This window comes from Erythranthe guttata, chromosome 14 (genome assembly GCF_056151865.1).
Source record: "Erythranthe guttata isolate IM_541 chromosome 14, IM_541, whole genome shotgun sequence".
NCBI classification, from domain to species: domain Eukaryota; kingdom Viridiplantae; phylum Streptophyta; class Magnoliopsida; order Lamiales; family Phrymaceae; genus Erythranthe; species Erythranthe guttata.
In genome coordinates this window covers 25,167,827-25,179,857 of record NC_142546.1, presented here as the reverse complement: position 1 = coordinate 25,179,857, position 12,031 = coordinate 25,167,827, and the positions used below count along the sequence as shown (strand labels likewise).

General features: G+C 33.9%; 4 protein-coding genes and 1 long non-coding RNA gene across 5 annotated transcripts; 1 reads left to right on the top strand and 4 right to left on the bottom strand.

Moving 5' to 3' along the window:
- Positions 1-676: 676 nt before the first annotated feature.
- Positions 677-3,503, bottom strand: LOC105958942 (uncharacterized). Its single transcript, XM_088814032.1, has 10 exons — positions 3,291-3,503; positions 3,088-3,206; positions 2,802-3,001; positions 2,402-2,683; positions 2,262-2,320; positions 2,129-2,165; positions 1,950-2,021; positions 1,698-1,848; positions 1,468-1,599; positions 677-1,371 (listed from the first exon to the last, which is right to left on the bottom strand). The coding sequence occupies exons 1-10, from the start codon at positions 3,394-3,396 to the stop codon at positions 928-930; spliced, it is 1,602 nt and encodes a 533-aa protein (XP_088670158.1). The 5' UTR covers positions 3,397-3,503; the 3' UTR covers positions 677-927.
- Positions 3,504-6,204: 2,701 nt separating this feature from the next.
- Positions 6,205-8,060, top strand: LOC105958816 (putative peroxidase 26). The gene is made up of 4 exons (XM_012982819.2): positions 6,205-6,563; positions 6,707-6,886; positions 6,982-7,141; positions 7,446-8,060. The coding sequence occupies exons 1-4, from the start codon at positions 6,306-6,308 to the stop codon at positions 7,880-7,882; spliced, it is 1,035 nt and encodes a 344-aa protein (XP_012838273.2). The 5' UTR covers positions 6,205-6,305; the 3' UTR covers positions 7,883-8,060.
- Positions 8,061-8,179: 119 nt separating this feature from the next.
- On the bottom strand, positions 8,180-9,736 carry LOC105958941 (F-box protein PP2-B11). The gene is made up of 3 exons (XM_012982940.2): positions 9,622-9,736; positions 9,396-9,481; positions 8,180-8,806 (listed from the first exon to the last, which is right to left on the bottom strand). Exons 1-3 carry the CDS (start codon positions 9,622-9,624, stop codon positions 8,398-8,400), a joined length of 498 nt encoding a protein of 165 aa, XP_012838394.1. The 5' UTR covers positions 9,625-9,736; the 3' UTR covers positions 8,180-8,397.
- A 1,144-nt stretch (positions 9,737-10,880) lies between these two features.
- On the bottom strand, positions 10,881-11,386 carry LOC105958940 (F-box protein PP2-B11; the record flags this gene model as incomplete). The annotated part of the gene is made up of 1 exon (XM_012982939.2): positions 10,881-11,386. A coding segment is annotated over one exon (426 nt), but the record flags the coding sequence as incomplete, so codon positions are not given.
- Positions 11,387-11,472: 86 nt separating this feature from the next.
- Positions 11,473-11,836, bottom strand: LOC148765513 (uncharacterized). The gene is made up of 2 exons (XR_016029898.1): positions 11,672-11,836; positions 11,473-11,574 (listed from the first exon to the last, which is right to left on the bottom strand). It is a non-coding gene; the product is annotated as an uncharacterized LOC148765513 (long non-coding RNA).
- Between the last annotated feature and the right edge of the window lie 195 nt (positions 11,837-12,031).

The following is a 12,031-nucleotide window of genomic DNA, read 5'->3' as shown; positions in this document are numbered from 1 at the left end:
ATAATTTAATATTTCACAAAATTTATAGAATTTTATAATTCCAACTATATTAATTTATAAGTTAAACTGTAAATTTAATTAATTATTATGCATATACTGATTTTAAGGTGTAGAATTAATACCTTATTATTTCTACCGTTTACCTCCTTATTTTAACACCGGTTAGTGGGCGTTTACTGACGTGGCACATAAAAGCGTGTTTTAAAATAATAATAAAAGCGTGTTGGCATATGCTAATTTCCATTCACTTGGGCCAACCCTCTGTAATGGGCCTTGTCTCCATGTTTAACCCTTTACATCATCTTGCATCATATTATAACACTAATTTATGCAAAACCCCTAATTAATTCATTAATTTATGCAAAACCCCTAATTTAATGGTAATTATCAAATATCTTTTCACGATAATGGTGACAAAGAGATAAAATTTGATGAAAACCTAAAGAGCCACATGCCATGCTGAATATTGCTACACCTTTTTTAAAAAGCAAAGCTGTAAAGTATAAATCAACCCTTTAATTCAACTTTTTATTTATCTTTTAATATTATAATTATGATTTGATCATTCAATTTAAATAGTCTTTCACTCTTTTTTCATTAACCGGATCAACTATGGGCTACACATGCACTACTCACTACACAATATTTCTTCACCAAGATTTCCAAAAATAAATTAATAAATAAATAATTTTTTTTAATTAATTTGCTTTAAAGAAAAGTTCATTACATGCCATTGAAGATGTTTTTCTCCACTAGCAATCTTCACTTCCTAGTTCTTCTAGCTAGGAGGAAATAATAATATATACAAAACAAAAAAATAATGTTTAATTTGCTGTATATTGTATGTTGTGTGTGTGTGTGTACTAAACATAATTCTCAATTAATACTGTCTGAAACTATGCTTATGTTTTCTGTCTAATTCACTTATCAAGACTCTGTTCTGACATCTGAGTCATCCTTAGCTATTTTAACTGTCCCCGATTCTAACGCATAATCGGCCGTCACCGAAGTAGAACAATGTGGTTTCACGGACGAACCGCCTAAAGACCGACTATTCTTTTCATCGGGGGCCCCGCTAATTGTCCACACGACCACCAATGCCGCCATTACAACCGAGAGAAACACCATCGACCGCCACACCATGCGCACGTTTCCCTTCAACGGTCCGCAGTGTTTTTGAATTATTTCATCGAATGCATTGCTAACGGTTCCGCACTCGACTAGGCTCTCCATTCCCGGATAAACATCCAATATCTTTTGTATTGAAGTGGAATAAGCTTCCACCGTGTTGAAATAGTCGGCAGACACTAATATTCCTCCGTTGCATGTTTCTTCGCCCCCGTTATCCGGACATACCAGCATTCTCAGCACCTTCAAAAAAAAAAAAAAAACATGTGATAAACGCCTATTTGTTTTTGTTTAAGATTGAAAGGTTTACTATTATTATTATTATTATTATATTCTTACATGAGGGATATCGCCTATTTGGATTGCGGTAGACGGGCAATTCAACGGTTGGTATTCGTGCATAGGTGGCGGTGAAAAGGGATTGCATATTTGAACAATGTTTCCGTATGATCTAGATATGTTAAGATTTACCTGCAATATATATATAATATGAAATAATGTGAGCTTGAATAGAACATACGAGAAAAATGGAATAATTAACGATGAGTTAAGACGACATATAATCGTACCTCGTTGACTAAGTCGTATATTCCTACACTAATGTCGTTGAGGACTGATTTTGAGGAAAGCAATTCGTCGCATGGTAGAATGGAACTCAAGCTGTTGTTGTATGGATCTTTCTGGAAGCTTTTAAGTGCCGTGCAGGTATCTCCGGCAAAGCTGGACGACAAACATTAGATCGTTTTATTTCATTAATACATATGATATGAGATGAATGACTCCTTTTTTTTTCGATCGGAATGAACTGCGAAAAAACGTACTTTTGTAGGAAGAAATAAATCCCGAAGAACAACCAGCAGAGAGCAGTTAAAATCCAGCAAACTCCAATTAGTCTGCAAGAAAATAGATTATATAAGTAATTATTCCATGAGATACACTACACTACATTTTATTTTATTTTTTAAAAATGCTAAAAAAAATTCGATATGAATGTACTTACATTCGAACAATCCTCTGAAATTTTAGGACACCTAAGACTGCATGCATACGAAGAAAGAATGTTAAGCCGTGAAAAAAACTCGATTTTTCCTCAATGTAATTGGAAAAAAAATGTACTTATGTTGTCTTAATACCTAGTAGAGCAATCACAGACACGAGCGTTAACGAAATCGTCAACGTTGTTATTATATACCTGAAAGTATAAATTAAATAAAAAATTAACACAGAATCATTTTATCTGCAATGCCAAAAAAAAAAACGAAAAATTACATACACTATCTTGAAGCCTTTATCGATGAGGCGCCGATTTTTGGAAGCTTGTTTGGCTATATCGGCAGCCTGAGAATCGAGCGTGAGGGAAGTTGAAGTTAAGAATCTAGTAGCCTCGGTACTTCCATCAGCATCTCGTAAACTGATGCTCATTTCTTTCATGGCTCCGGTTGTCTTGTATATCGTGTCTGAAGCCTCGTCCGCCGTGTCGATTATTATGTCTATTACCGTTTTCGCCCTCGTATGGAACTTCGCATTCCCTCCAAGAACCAGGCCGGTTGCTGTTCTAAAAAATGACAAAAAATACAGAGGAAAAAAAACATGTTTAAAATTTAAATCGAAAAATAGACTACCAAATTTTTTTATTACAAACGAGGTAACTAATTGATAGTGTAACAACTCACATTGCAAGAATTGTAAGAAAAACGGCGAAAAGAAGAGGCTTCAGATAACATTGATTATGACAGGGTGATTTTTTCTTGAGTTTTCTTCTGCTGATATTACAACAAAGTCTTTTTACGAGAAGAAATCCTCCGTATACGAGACCGCATAGTAGCCATAGTACTGCAATTGCGTATCCAGGTATGCCGGTGTAAGCGGTCGACTGTACGAGAAAAGTAAGTCATGTGATCATAAGATTAATAAAATTCTATACATACATTAAACCTTGTATATATATAATAGACTTACAGCCCAATAATGTTTGTTTGTAATATCATAACCTCCTCTGTATTTCTTGAAACTATCCAAAGGGTCTACTCTAACGGTATCGTCCGAAACGTTAGTACTTTTTTCCGCCAAAAAACGGCCTGCGAATAACAGAATCGGAGTCGTTTTATTCGGGAAAACTCCGAAGCAGAAGAGATGATGAATCAGTTAAAAAAAACAAATACCTGATTGTGAAGTGGTGGACAAGATTGGTAGGGATGTAATTTGTATCAAGTTTAAGGCCAAGATTATGGCAGTGAGAATTAGTTGCCTGATTCTGATTGAGCCCATTTCTTTTAACCTGTGAACAAAGTTACCACCATATATATGAAATTAACCAGGTTTACATTTTCTGGTACAATCAACAACTTATTCATTCTTGAAACAGTAGGATTGGGGGTGGGGGGGTAGGGTAGGGGTATATTATATAGTATATAGGAAACTATTTATGAATGCAGTTGAATATTTGAAAATAGAGGAGTAGGCAATTATGGACTAGAGATGGGAAAAAAGAATGTGCATTAACCAAAAAAGTAGCAGTTTTTTTCCCAATAAAATTAGGTGGAAAGTGAACAATTTTATTTATTTATTTATTTATTTATTTTTTGAGTCATGTATCCACTAGATTAAAGAAGCATAATACTAAGAGGAAGTTGTAAAGAACCCTGTTTTTTTTTTATATTAAATTATCTTGCACCATAAAGCGAAACCCCTAGTCCGACTTTTAATATTCTGGTTTTTACCTGATTGATTCATGTACCAAAACGAATTAAACATTTTTTTCCTAGTACGTTGTATTTGCTAATTTTCATGATTGCTGTTAATTGAATTACCCGATATACATGCATAAAAACACAAATCTAAAGCAGGTGTAAACAGAAATATGAGAACTAGTGCACAATCAAGAAAAACTCACCGGAAAAAAACAGAGAGAAAAATAAAAATTTAAAAGGGATGTTTATACAGAAAAGAGTTGTTTGCAGCTTAGGATTGTGTGTTGGTTCTTGTAATAATATATATTTGCAATATGTATGTATGTATATAGGAATTCGTGTGGGAAAATTAAACAAACGTCTAGAAAGGGTAGATTGTTCAAATAAAGTATTATCACCTTTTAAAGTCAAACACAAGACCATCCGGTCAAATATAGGCATTTTTTCCTTATTTCAAAAAAAATATGGGCTATGTTTTTTTTTTTTTGATAGAAATTATTAAAATATTCAAATATTTGTTATGCAAAAATTGCGAATTAAAAAAAAATGACACCATACCTCTGGCTGCTCAAGAATGTTGAATGAATTTATCATACTTAGCATGCTAGGAACTTGGACCATTTTTTTTATATATAAGATTATCGTTATTTTTTAGTAATTGCAATTATGTCGACTATTCGATCTATATAACCTTTTATGCGCATGTATGAATTTAAAAATTCTTAAAAAATGATTAATAATCACAAAAATGATTATTTAATTTTATTTATGATTAATAATCACCTGATGTTAATAACAGGTGTATCATCTAATTCCCGTGTTTTTTTTTTTTTTTTTTTTGAAAAAACCGTAAATTTTTAATGTGGTGGGATGTATGTGCAACACTAAAAAAATAATAATAAATATATACAAGTCGTTAGTTATGATAGTAATATTTTCTTGGTCCAAAAAAAACGTGTGAAAAGTGATTTATGTAAAAGCTTACGTATTTGATTACATCACCAAAATTTATACGTGTGCGGAAACGTAAAAGCGGGTTCATGCATTTTACCATTTTGTCTGTACTTACTACTTAAGTCGTGTTTGTCAACTAAATTGTCTTTTTCTATTTTGTTTAAAAAAACAACAATTTCTTATAAAAAAAAAAATTTAAGGGGCCCAAGCCCCATAAATTAAACAATGTGTATATATAATTTGGGCCCCTTAATTTTACAGATCGAAGCCTTATGCTAAGCAATGTGTGTGTATATATATAATCAGGCCCATAAACGCAGAAAAGTATTAATTGAACTTTTTGCAACAATTAAGAAATGACAAAAATATTCGAGAAAATTAATTTTATTAAAAAAAAAAAGCTAGTAAAAATTACGTGGTCGGCTATATCCAAGCTGTACATGCTTTAATCAACTCTTTAATTTCACGCTCAGTGTACATTAAGCTTGAAGATTAATTAAACAGCTTTCTAAGCAAAACCCTTAATTACATGTGTGAATCTATTACTGTAATAAAAATATAGCAACTTGCTCAACTTGGTAAGAAGCTTGGGCCATGGTTTTAGCCTTTAGGAAATTGAATATATATATATATCAAGTCAAGATTGTAAAAAGTCAACTTACGTACACTTTGATCAAAATGTTGAACATCACTACTCTCCAATTTGGTAAAAATATAGTTCTGAATTGCTCAATATTACAGTTAGAAACACTATAATATAAAAGATCTTTTAGTTTGAGCCAAAAAAATGTTGGTTTTCCATAGTCAACGATCTTTAAGTTGACTATAATTGAAGGGCTTTGTAATGCACATAATTTCATAGTTGGAAATGTTTCAATATGACCTGAAATCTACTCACTCCCTTGTTATAAACGCATAATCCCACTGGATATATATAAAAAATCAAATATATAATTTATAAAATCTCTATATATATTCCAAAAAAAGATGGAGAACATGTCAAGTATGCAAAAATATCTATCTAAACCAAAATAATTTTATATTAAAATGAATATAAATAAAGAATTTCAATAATAAAATAGGCGCTAAATTTTGGAATATGGGTAATAGTCCATGTATTTACATAATGTAATAATTATTAAAAAAAAATAGATTTTCCAAAATAAATTCATTTATAAACTCAGGTAGAGTGATTAAGACTTGTAAAATGACCATAAAAAAGCTTGAAAATAAATTCATCTATAAATTCCTAAACAAGTGCCATTAAGCATGGCTACGCCAAAATCAATGCACAAAAAATAAAGATAAAATACTCAATTAAACCAAAGCAAATCAAATAAAAATAATGTTGCCAGCTTGTCACAAAAAAAAATTCCAAATTCCGATGCACGCGTTTACCTCTATATAAACAACGACTCTCTCATTCTGCATTAGCCATGATTAGTACGTACTCATTCCATTATAATTTAACACTATACAAAGGCTTATATTGATAAGATCGAGATTAATTAGTCATTAATTACTTAGCAAAATATGAAGGGAGAAGGGGTAAATTTGGTAGCAATATGCCTGGTGGTGGCGCTAGGGCTGAGCTTGTACGTGGGGCGGATGCAGGCGGCGGTTACATTGCCGGCGGAGGGGAAGCAGTTGAAGAGGCAGTTCTACAAGAAGATGAACACGTGTGTCAACGCGGAGGCGTTCGTGAAGCATCAAGTGCAGTTGTGGTGGGCTAAAGACAAGTCCATCACCGCCAAGCTACTTAAGTTGCTCTACGCCGATTGTTTGGTCAATGTAAGTTCTTATATTTAGTTTCATTCTTAATAATATCAAATTAATGATGAGAAAGTAGTAGGATAAGTATAAATAATAATAATAATAAGGGTAAATCACGAAAAAATATTCTCAACTTAGGCTAAATAACGAAAAACTTTCAGGGATGTGACGCATCAATTCTACTAGAGGGGCCCGGCACGGAAAAAAAGGCACCACAGAATCGACGGTTAGATGGGTTCGCATTGATTGACAACATCAAGAGAACCGTTGAATCACGGTGCCCTTTAGTTGTCTCTTGTGCTGACATTCTTAATCTTGCTGTTCGTGATGCCCTTCACTTGGTACGTAGTACTTATTTATATACTTCAATTTCTTACTTATTAATTTATTACACGAGCACGATAAATTAATTAACCCTAAATCTAATCATCTGCAGGCAGGTGCACCATCATACCCAGTGTTGCTGGGTAGAAGAGACGGAAAAGACTCGAGAGCAACATGGGTGGATCTTCCTCCGCCGTCGATTTCTTGGGAAAAGGGCGTTGACTACTTCAAATCCAAGGGCTTAGATGAACAGGATTACGCTACACTCCTAGGTCATAATCACTAGTATATTAATTTTCCGTTCGAATTAAAAAATAAGTTGTTGGAAAACAAATAAAATATTTTAAAAATTTTTACCATTAATCTAACTTTTTATTTGAGATCTTATAATGAGTGGAAATAGGATATAATAAGTTCATTATCCAAATATTTTAAAAATTAATTCTAAAATTAAGATGTAACAGTTTATTAGCTCTTAAAATATCTAATTAGATGTACGAACTTATCAGATTTTAAAATAAGATTAGCCAAACGGGTCCTTTTTCATTAATTGAGTTAATTTTATTGTTGATTCAGGAGCGCACACGATGGGAAAAGCACACTGCTCATCCATATACGACCGCCTCTACAACTGGGGAAACACGAAGAAACCCGATCCGAGCATGAGCAAGGCCTTATTGGAAAAACTGAGGAAACAATGTCCGAAAGTAGTAGTACCGAAGAAGGATCCGACAGTATTCTTAACCGACAAAAACGGAGAACAATACAGATTCACGAACAATTACTACTCCAACGTGCTGTCTCAAGATTCGGTTCTTAGGGCCGACCAAGAGTTACTGTATGGATACAATACATCGCAGTTGGTGCTAGAATACGCCGGCAGTTTCGAGCAGTTGAGGCGGCAGTTCTCATTGTCGATTAGCCGATTGGGCGGTCTCAAAGTCTTGACCGGTACCGATGGGGAGATTCGCGAGAGCTGTCGTTTCAGAAACGCCACTGAAATACTACACTAAATAAATACGTACACTGGGCGCCGGGGGAATATCCGTTATTCTATTCGCACGTACTAATTAATCATATGAACATAATGCGTGTGTATTTTTTTTTTGTGCGAGTGAATAGTACTGGATTATATAAATTAAAGGAAATATTACATTGATTAATAAAACTTTTTTTTTGTTTTGTTTTAAATAATGACTTCACATTATAAGATTATATATGGACTTTATTTATAATTTGATTCTAAGTGTTGAGATGATCAAATTTGTTAATATATTTCTATTAACTAATTAATGATCTTCAACTATATATTTTCAATAATCAATATTATATAAACCAACACAGCAACGTACAAGAATATTTATTATTACAAAGGGAAGAAGAGCAAGCAAGCCAACACTGCAGAAAATTGATGCAACCAAAAATAACAGAACAAAAAAAAAAAAGCCAGCTGGAAATTACATTATTAATATTCTTGCATTATTATCCAATAATTATTTTGGATCCTTAATTAATTAATTAGAAATAATTAATTAGGGCGGATATCAATACCTCGGATAATCAAACCAGATTTCCACTTTAAATCGTCCTTCTCAAAAAGCCTCAACTCAACTTCACCATCGTCTCCGAGGTTGTTGAAGAACTCACCGAGCTGAATCTCCGACCAACCGTCGCGGCGCACGTGAGGGTACCGCCCCTTCGCTCCCTCGTCGCACGACTTTGTATCAATCAGCACTGTGTATCCTTGGTCTATACATCCTTCGCTAATCTCCTTCACGTATCTCACCGACGCAAAAACCCTCTCGAGATTTACGGCGTCGTCTTTCAGCTTGAACACCAGGTAAGCTGAATAGCTTGTCTTCAATGGCAGGCTCCTCAAATTCACGTTCTTCCATATGTCCATCCAACACACGCTTTCTAGTACCGCCACCTCCGCACTGCATGCATGCATGCAATTTTTTTAGAGAGAGAGAGAGAGAGAGAGAGAGAGAGAGAGAGAGAGAGAGAGAGAGAGAGAGAGAGAGAGAGAATCCAGAGTTATTAGCACATAAGTCCCTGTGTAATCTATAATTTTCGAAAAAAACCCTATATTAAAAAAAATTAGCAATAACCCCTTATGTTGCGTTTTACTAAGTAAACAACTCCTTACATTAAAATTGGTTTTTGACTTTAATGAAATGACAAAATTACCCATGATTTTTTTTTAAATACTTCAATAATGATTTTTTGGATATTAAATATAAAAGAAAATTATGAAACTTTTATTTTGGGTCTTACAAAAATTATGGGGTGAGGTTATAATTTTCTAAATTTTGAAGGGTATTTTTGTCTTTTCGTTGCTAATAGTTTTAATATGAAGATTTTTTTCAGCAGTTAGAAATTATAGGGGTAATTTTTGCAAAAACCCCTATTATCGATTGAGAGAGAGAGAGAGAGAGAGAGAGAGAGAGAGAGAGAGAGAGAGAGAGAGAGAGAGAGAGAGAGAGAGAGAGAGAGAGAGAGAGAGAGAGAGAGAGAGAGAGAGACCTGCAGGAATCATCTTGAGTCCAGTTCCAGTACCGGGTATCATGAGACCAAGTTATTGAAATCTCCCTTGCTGGAATCCAGATACTCTGCGTGCATTAAATTAAAACCCAAAAAAGGAAAAAGAAAAAAAATAGATTAATTAACTCGCATGACTATATATATGACACTAATTACTGCTTAGCTATAAGTATAAGTAATCAAAGCTGCAATTAGCTTAATTACGTACCATTTCTTTTTTAGTACTCTTTCTCTTAAGATCAAGATTTGTGATGAGTGTGATCTGTGTGTTTGGTTCTATGAAAACCCTTGAAATGAGGTCGTATATATATAGGTATTAATTCCTAATATTTTACGGTATATATATATATATATATTAATAAATTATTAATTAGTACTCCTGCGTCAAGTATACCAAATTTGACCTGCTAGAAACTAGGTGTAACCATCGCCCATCGGCATGCATAAATGTAATAAATATAATTAGCTAGTTGATCACAGTAGGTGCACCGGATTTTGAATAATAATTCAGCTGTTTAAATAATATTTTAAATATGATTTTTTCGTAAAATATTTGGCTGTACTTTATCAAAAATATATAGTTAGTTGGAGTTTTTAAATTATATTATTAAATCTGACATCAACCGGCTGCTTCATCCAAATCATTCGTTACTTGGTTATTCGAGTCAAGTGGGGCGGCTGAGTTCACGGTGTTATCTAGGGTGATTTTATGTTATATACATGGTGAATTAATCGAATATTTTTTAATCCTTAATTTGCATACAGTTAAATATGGGAAATTCTATGCTACACCCGGTGAATATAACCAGGTACTCTAATTAATAAGATTCCACTACGGGTTCAGTTATGGCCCAATGGGTTTTAGAAATATAATTATAAAATAAATAAAAAAAGGACACATGTCAAGAAAAGAGCCACCGGGTGAAAATCACCGGGTGTAGCATCGTATTCCCCATTAAATAGAGAGATGTGTACGTGTGTTTAATGACCAATTATTTAACTTCATCACCCGATAAAAAGCTTTCCGTGTATATCATCCGGTATAGCGTCTCAACTAACTAATGAGCTGGCCATGTGCCTTGATTTATGTTTTGTAGGATGTTTTTAATGAAAAAATAGATGCTACACCGGGTTACTTATACAAAGTTCTTGTTAACCGTAAATCTACACATAATTACGCTCACAACCATGCATGCATGCGTGCTTAGTGAATGGTTATATAATCTAATCTACGTTTAATAAACAGCCAATGTACATAACCAACTGTAACATCCAACTCTCCATTTTTTATAAACATGTTTTCAAATTTATTTTTGCAAAAGAAATTTCTTATCCACCAAAAGTGCATTTGTTTAAGCAAATTCAATTTTTATTAGCAAACGCCGGCGGTCAACGGCATTTTGGATAAAAGCATGATGATTATCAATATAAACCAATAAATAATACAATTAATTAGGACAAAGACAATACAATTGAACAATTTAATTTATTAAAAAAAAAAATCAAGATGAAGTTGTCCAATTATTACAAATTAGTCCCCTTGATTATCAGTTAGGACGAATATCAATTCCTCGGACAGTCAAACCAGATTTATAATTAAAATTATCTTTTTTGTTGAACAGCTTCATCTCCACTTCACCATCATCGCCCAAGTTATTGAAGAATTCACCTAACTTGATCTCCATCCACCCGTCGCTGCGGAGGTGAGGGAATCGACCGTTTTCTTGAAGTGACGACTTTGTGTCGAGGAAAACGGTATATCCTTCGTCACTAATTTCGTCGTACACCTCCTTGGTGAATCTCACCGCTGCGGTCGACGTTTCCAGTTCTTCAGAGAGATCTTTCACTTTGTAGAGCAAATACGCGGAATAACTCGTCTTCAAACGCAAACTTTTTACGTCGACTTTTCCGGATATATCAAGCCAAACCACTCTTACTAACTCGGCCACCTCCTCCGGACTGCATGCAGTTAATTGACATTAAGGTGTGTGAGAGTGAGAGAGAGAGAGAGAGAGAGAGAGAGAGAGAGAGAGAGAGAGAGAGAGAGAGAGAGAGAGAGAGAGAGAGAGAGAGAGAGAGAGAGAGAGAGAGAGAGAGAGAGAGAGAGAGAGAGAGAGAGAGAGAGCCATATCGAAAGGTCCCTTGCTGGAATCCAGAAGCTCTGCAAAAAGAACAATTAATAAATATGAATTTAAATTTTAATAACTTGTGTAAGTAAACACTAATTATACGTACAACCACTAATTAATTAAGCTTACCATGTTTCTCCTAATTATATTGTTTTTCCTTCTTAATCCTCAAAATCAAATTAAGAGAGTGTATAGATGCATATATATGTGTGTGCGTATGTATAGGAAAGATCGAGCAGCTTCACCAGTTCACCTGCTACAGAACTCATGAGATCATGTAACGAGGGAGATCAGATAGTATTATATTATATATTGTTAACTAATTAATAATTTAATTAGAAATAATGATGTATTGGGTCATTAATGAAATATAGACAAGATAATTGGCTGAACGTGGTCCCACCACGTGAAGTAAACCCTACCCAATAGGAGTAGTATATAATTGGCTGAATGGGGCCCATACCATATGCTTCTGACCTGTTTAGGAAT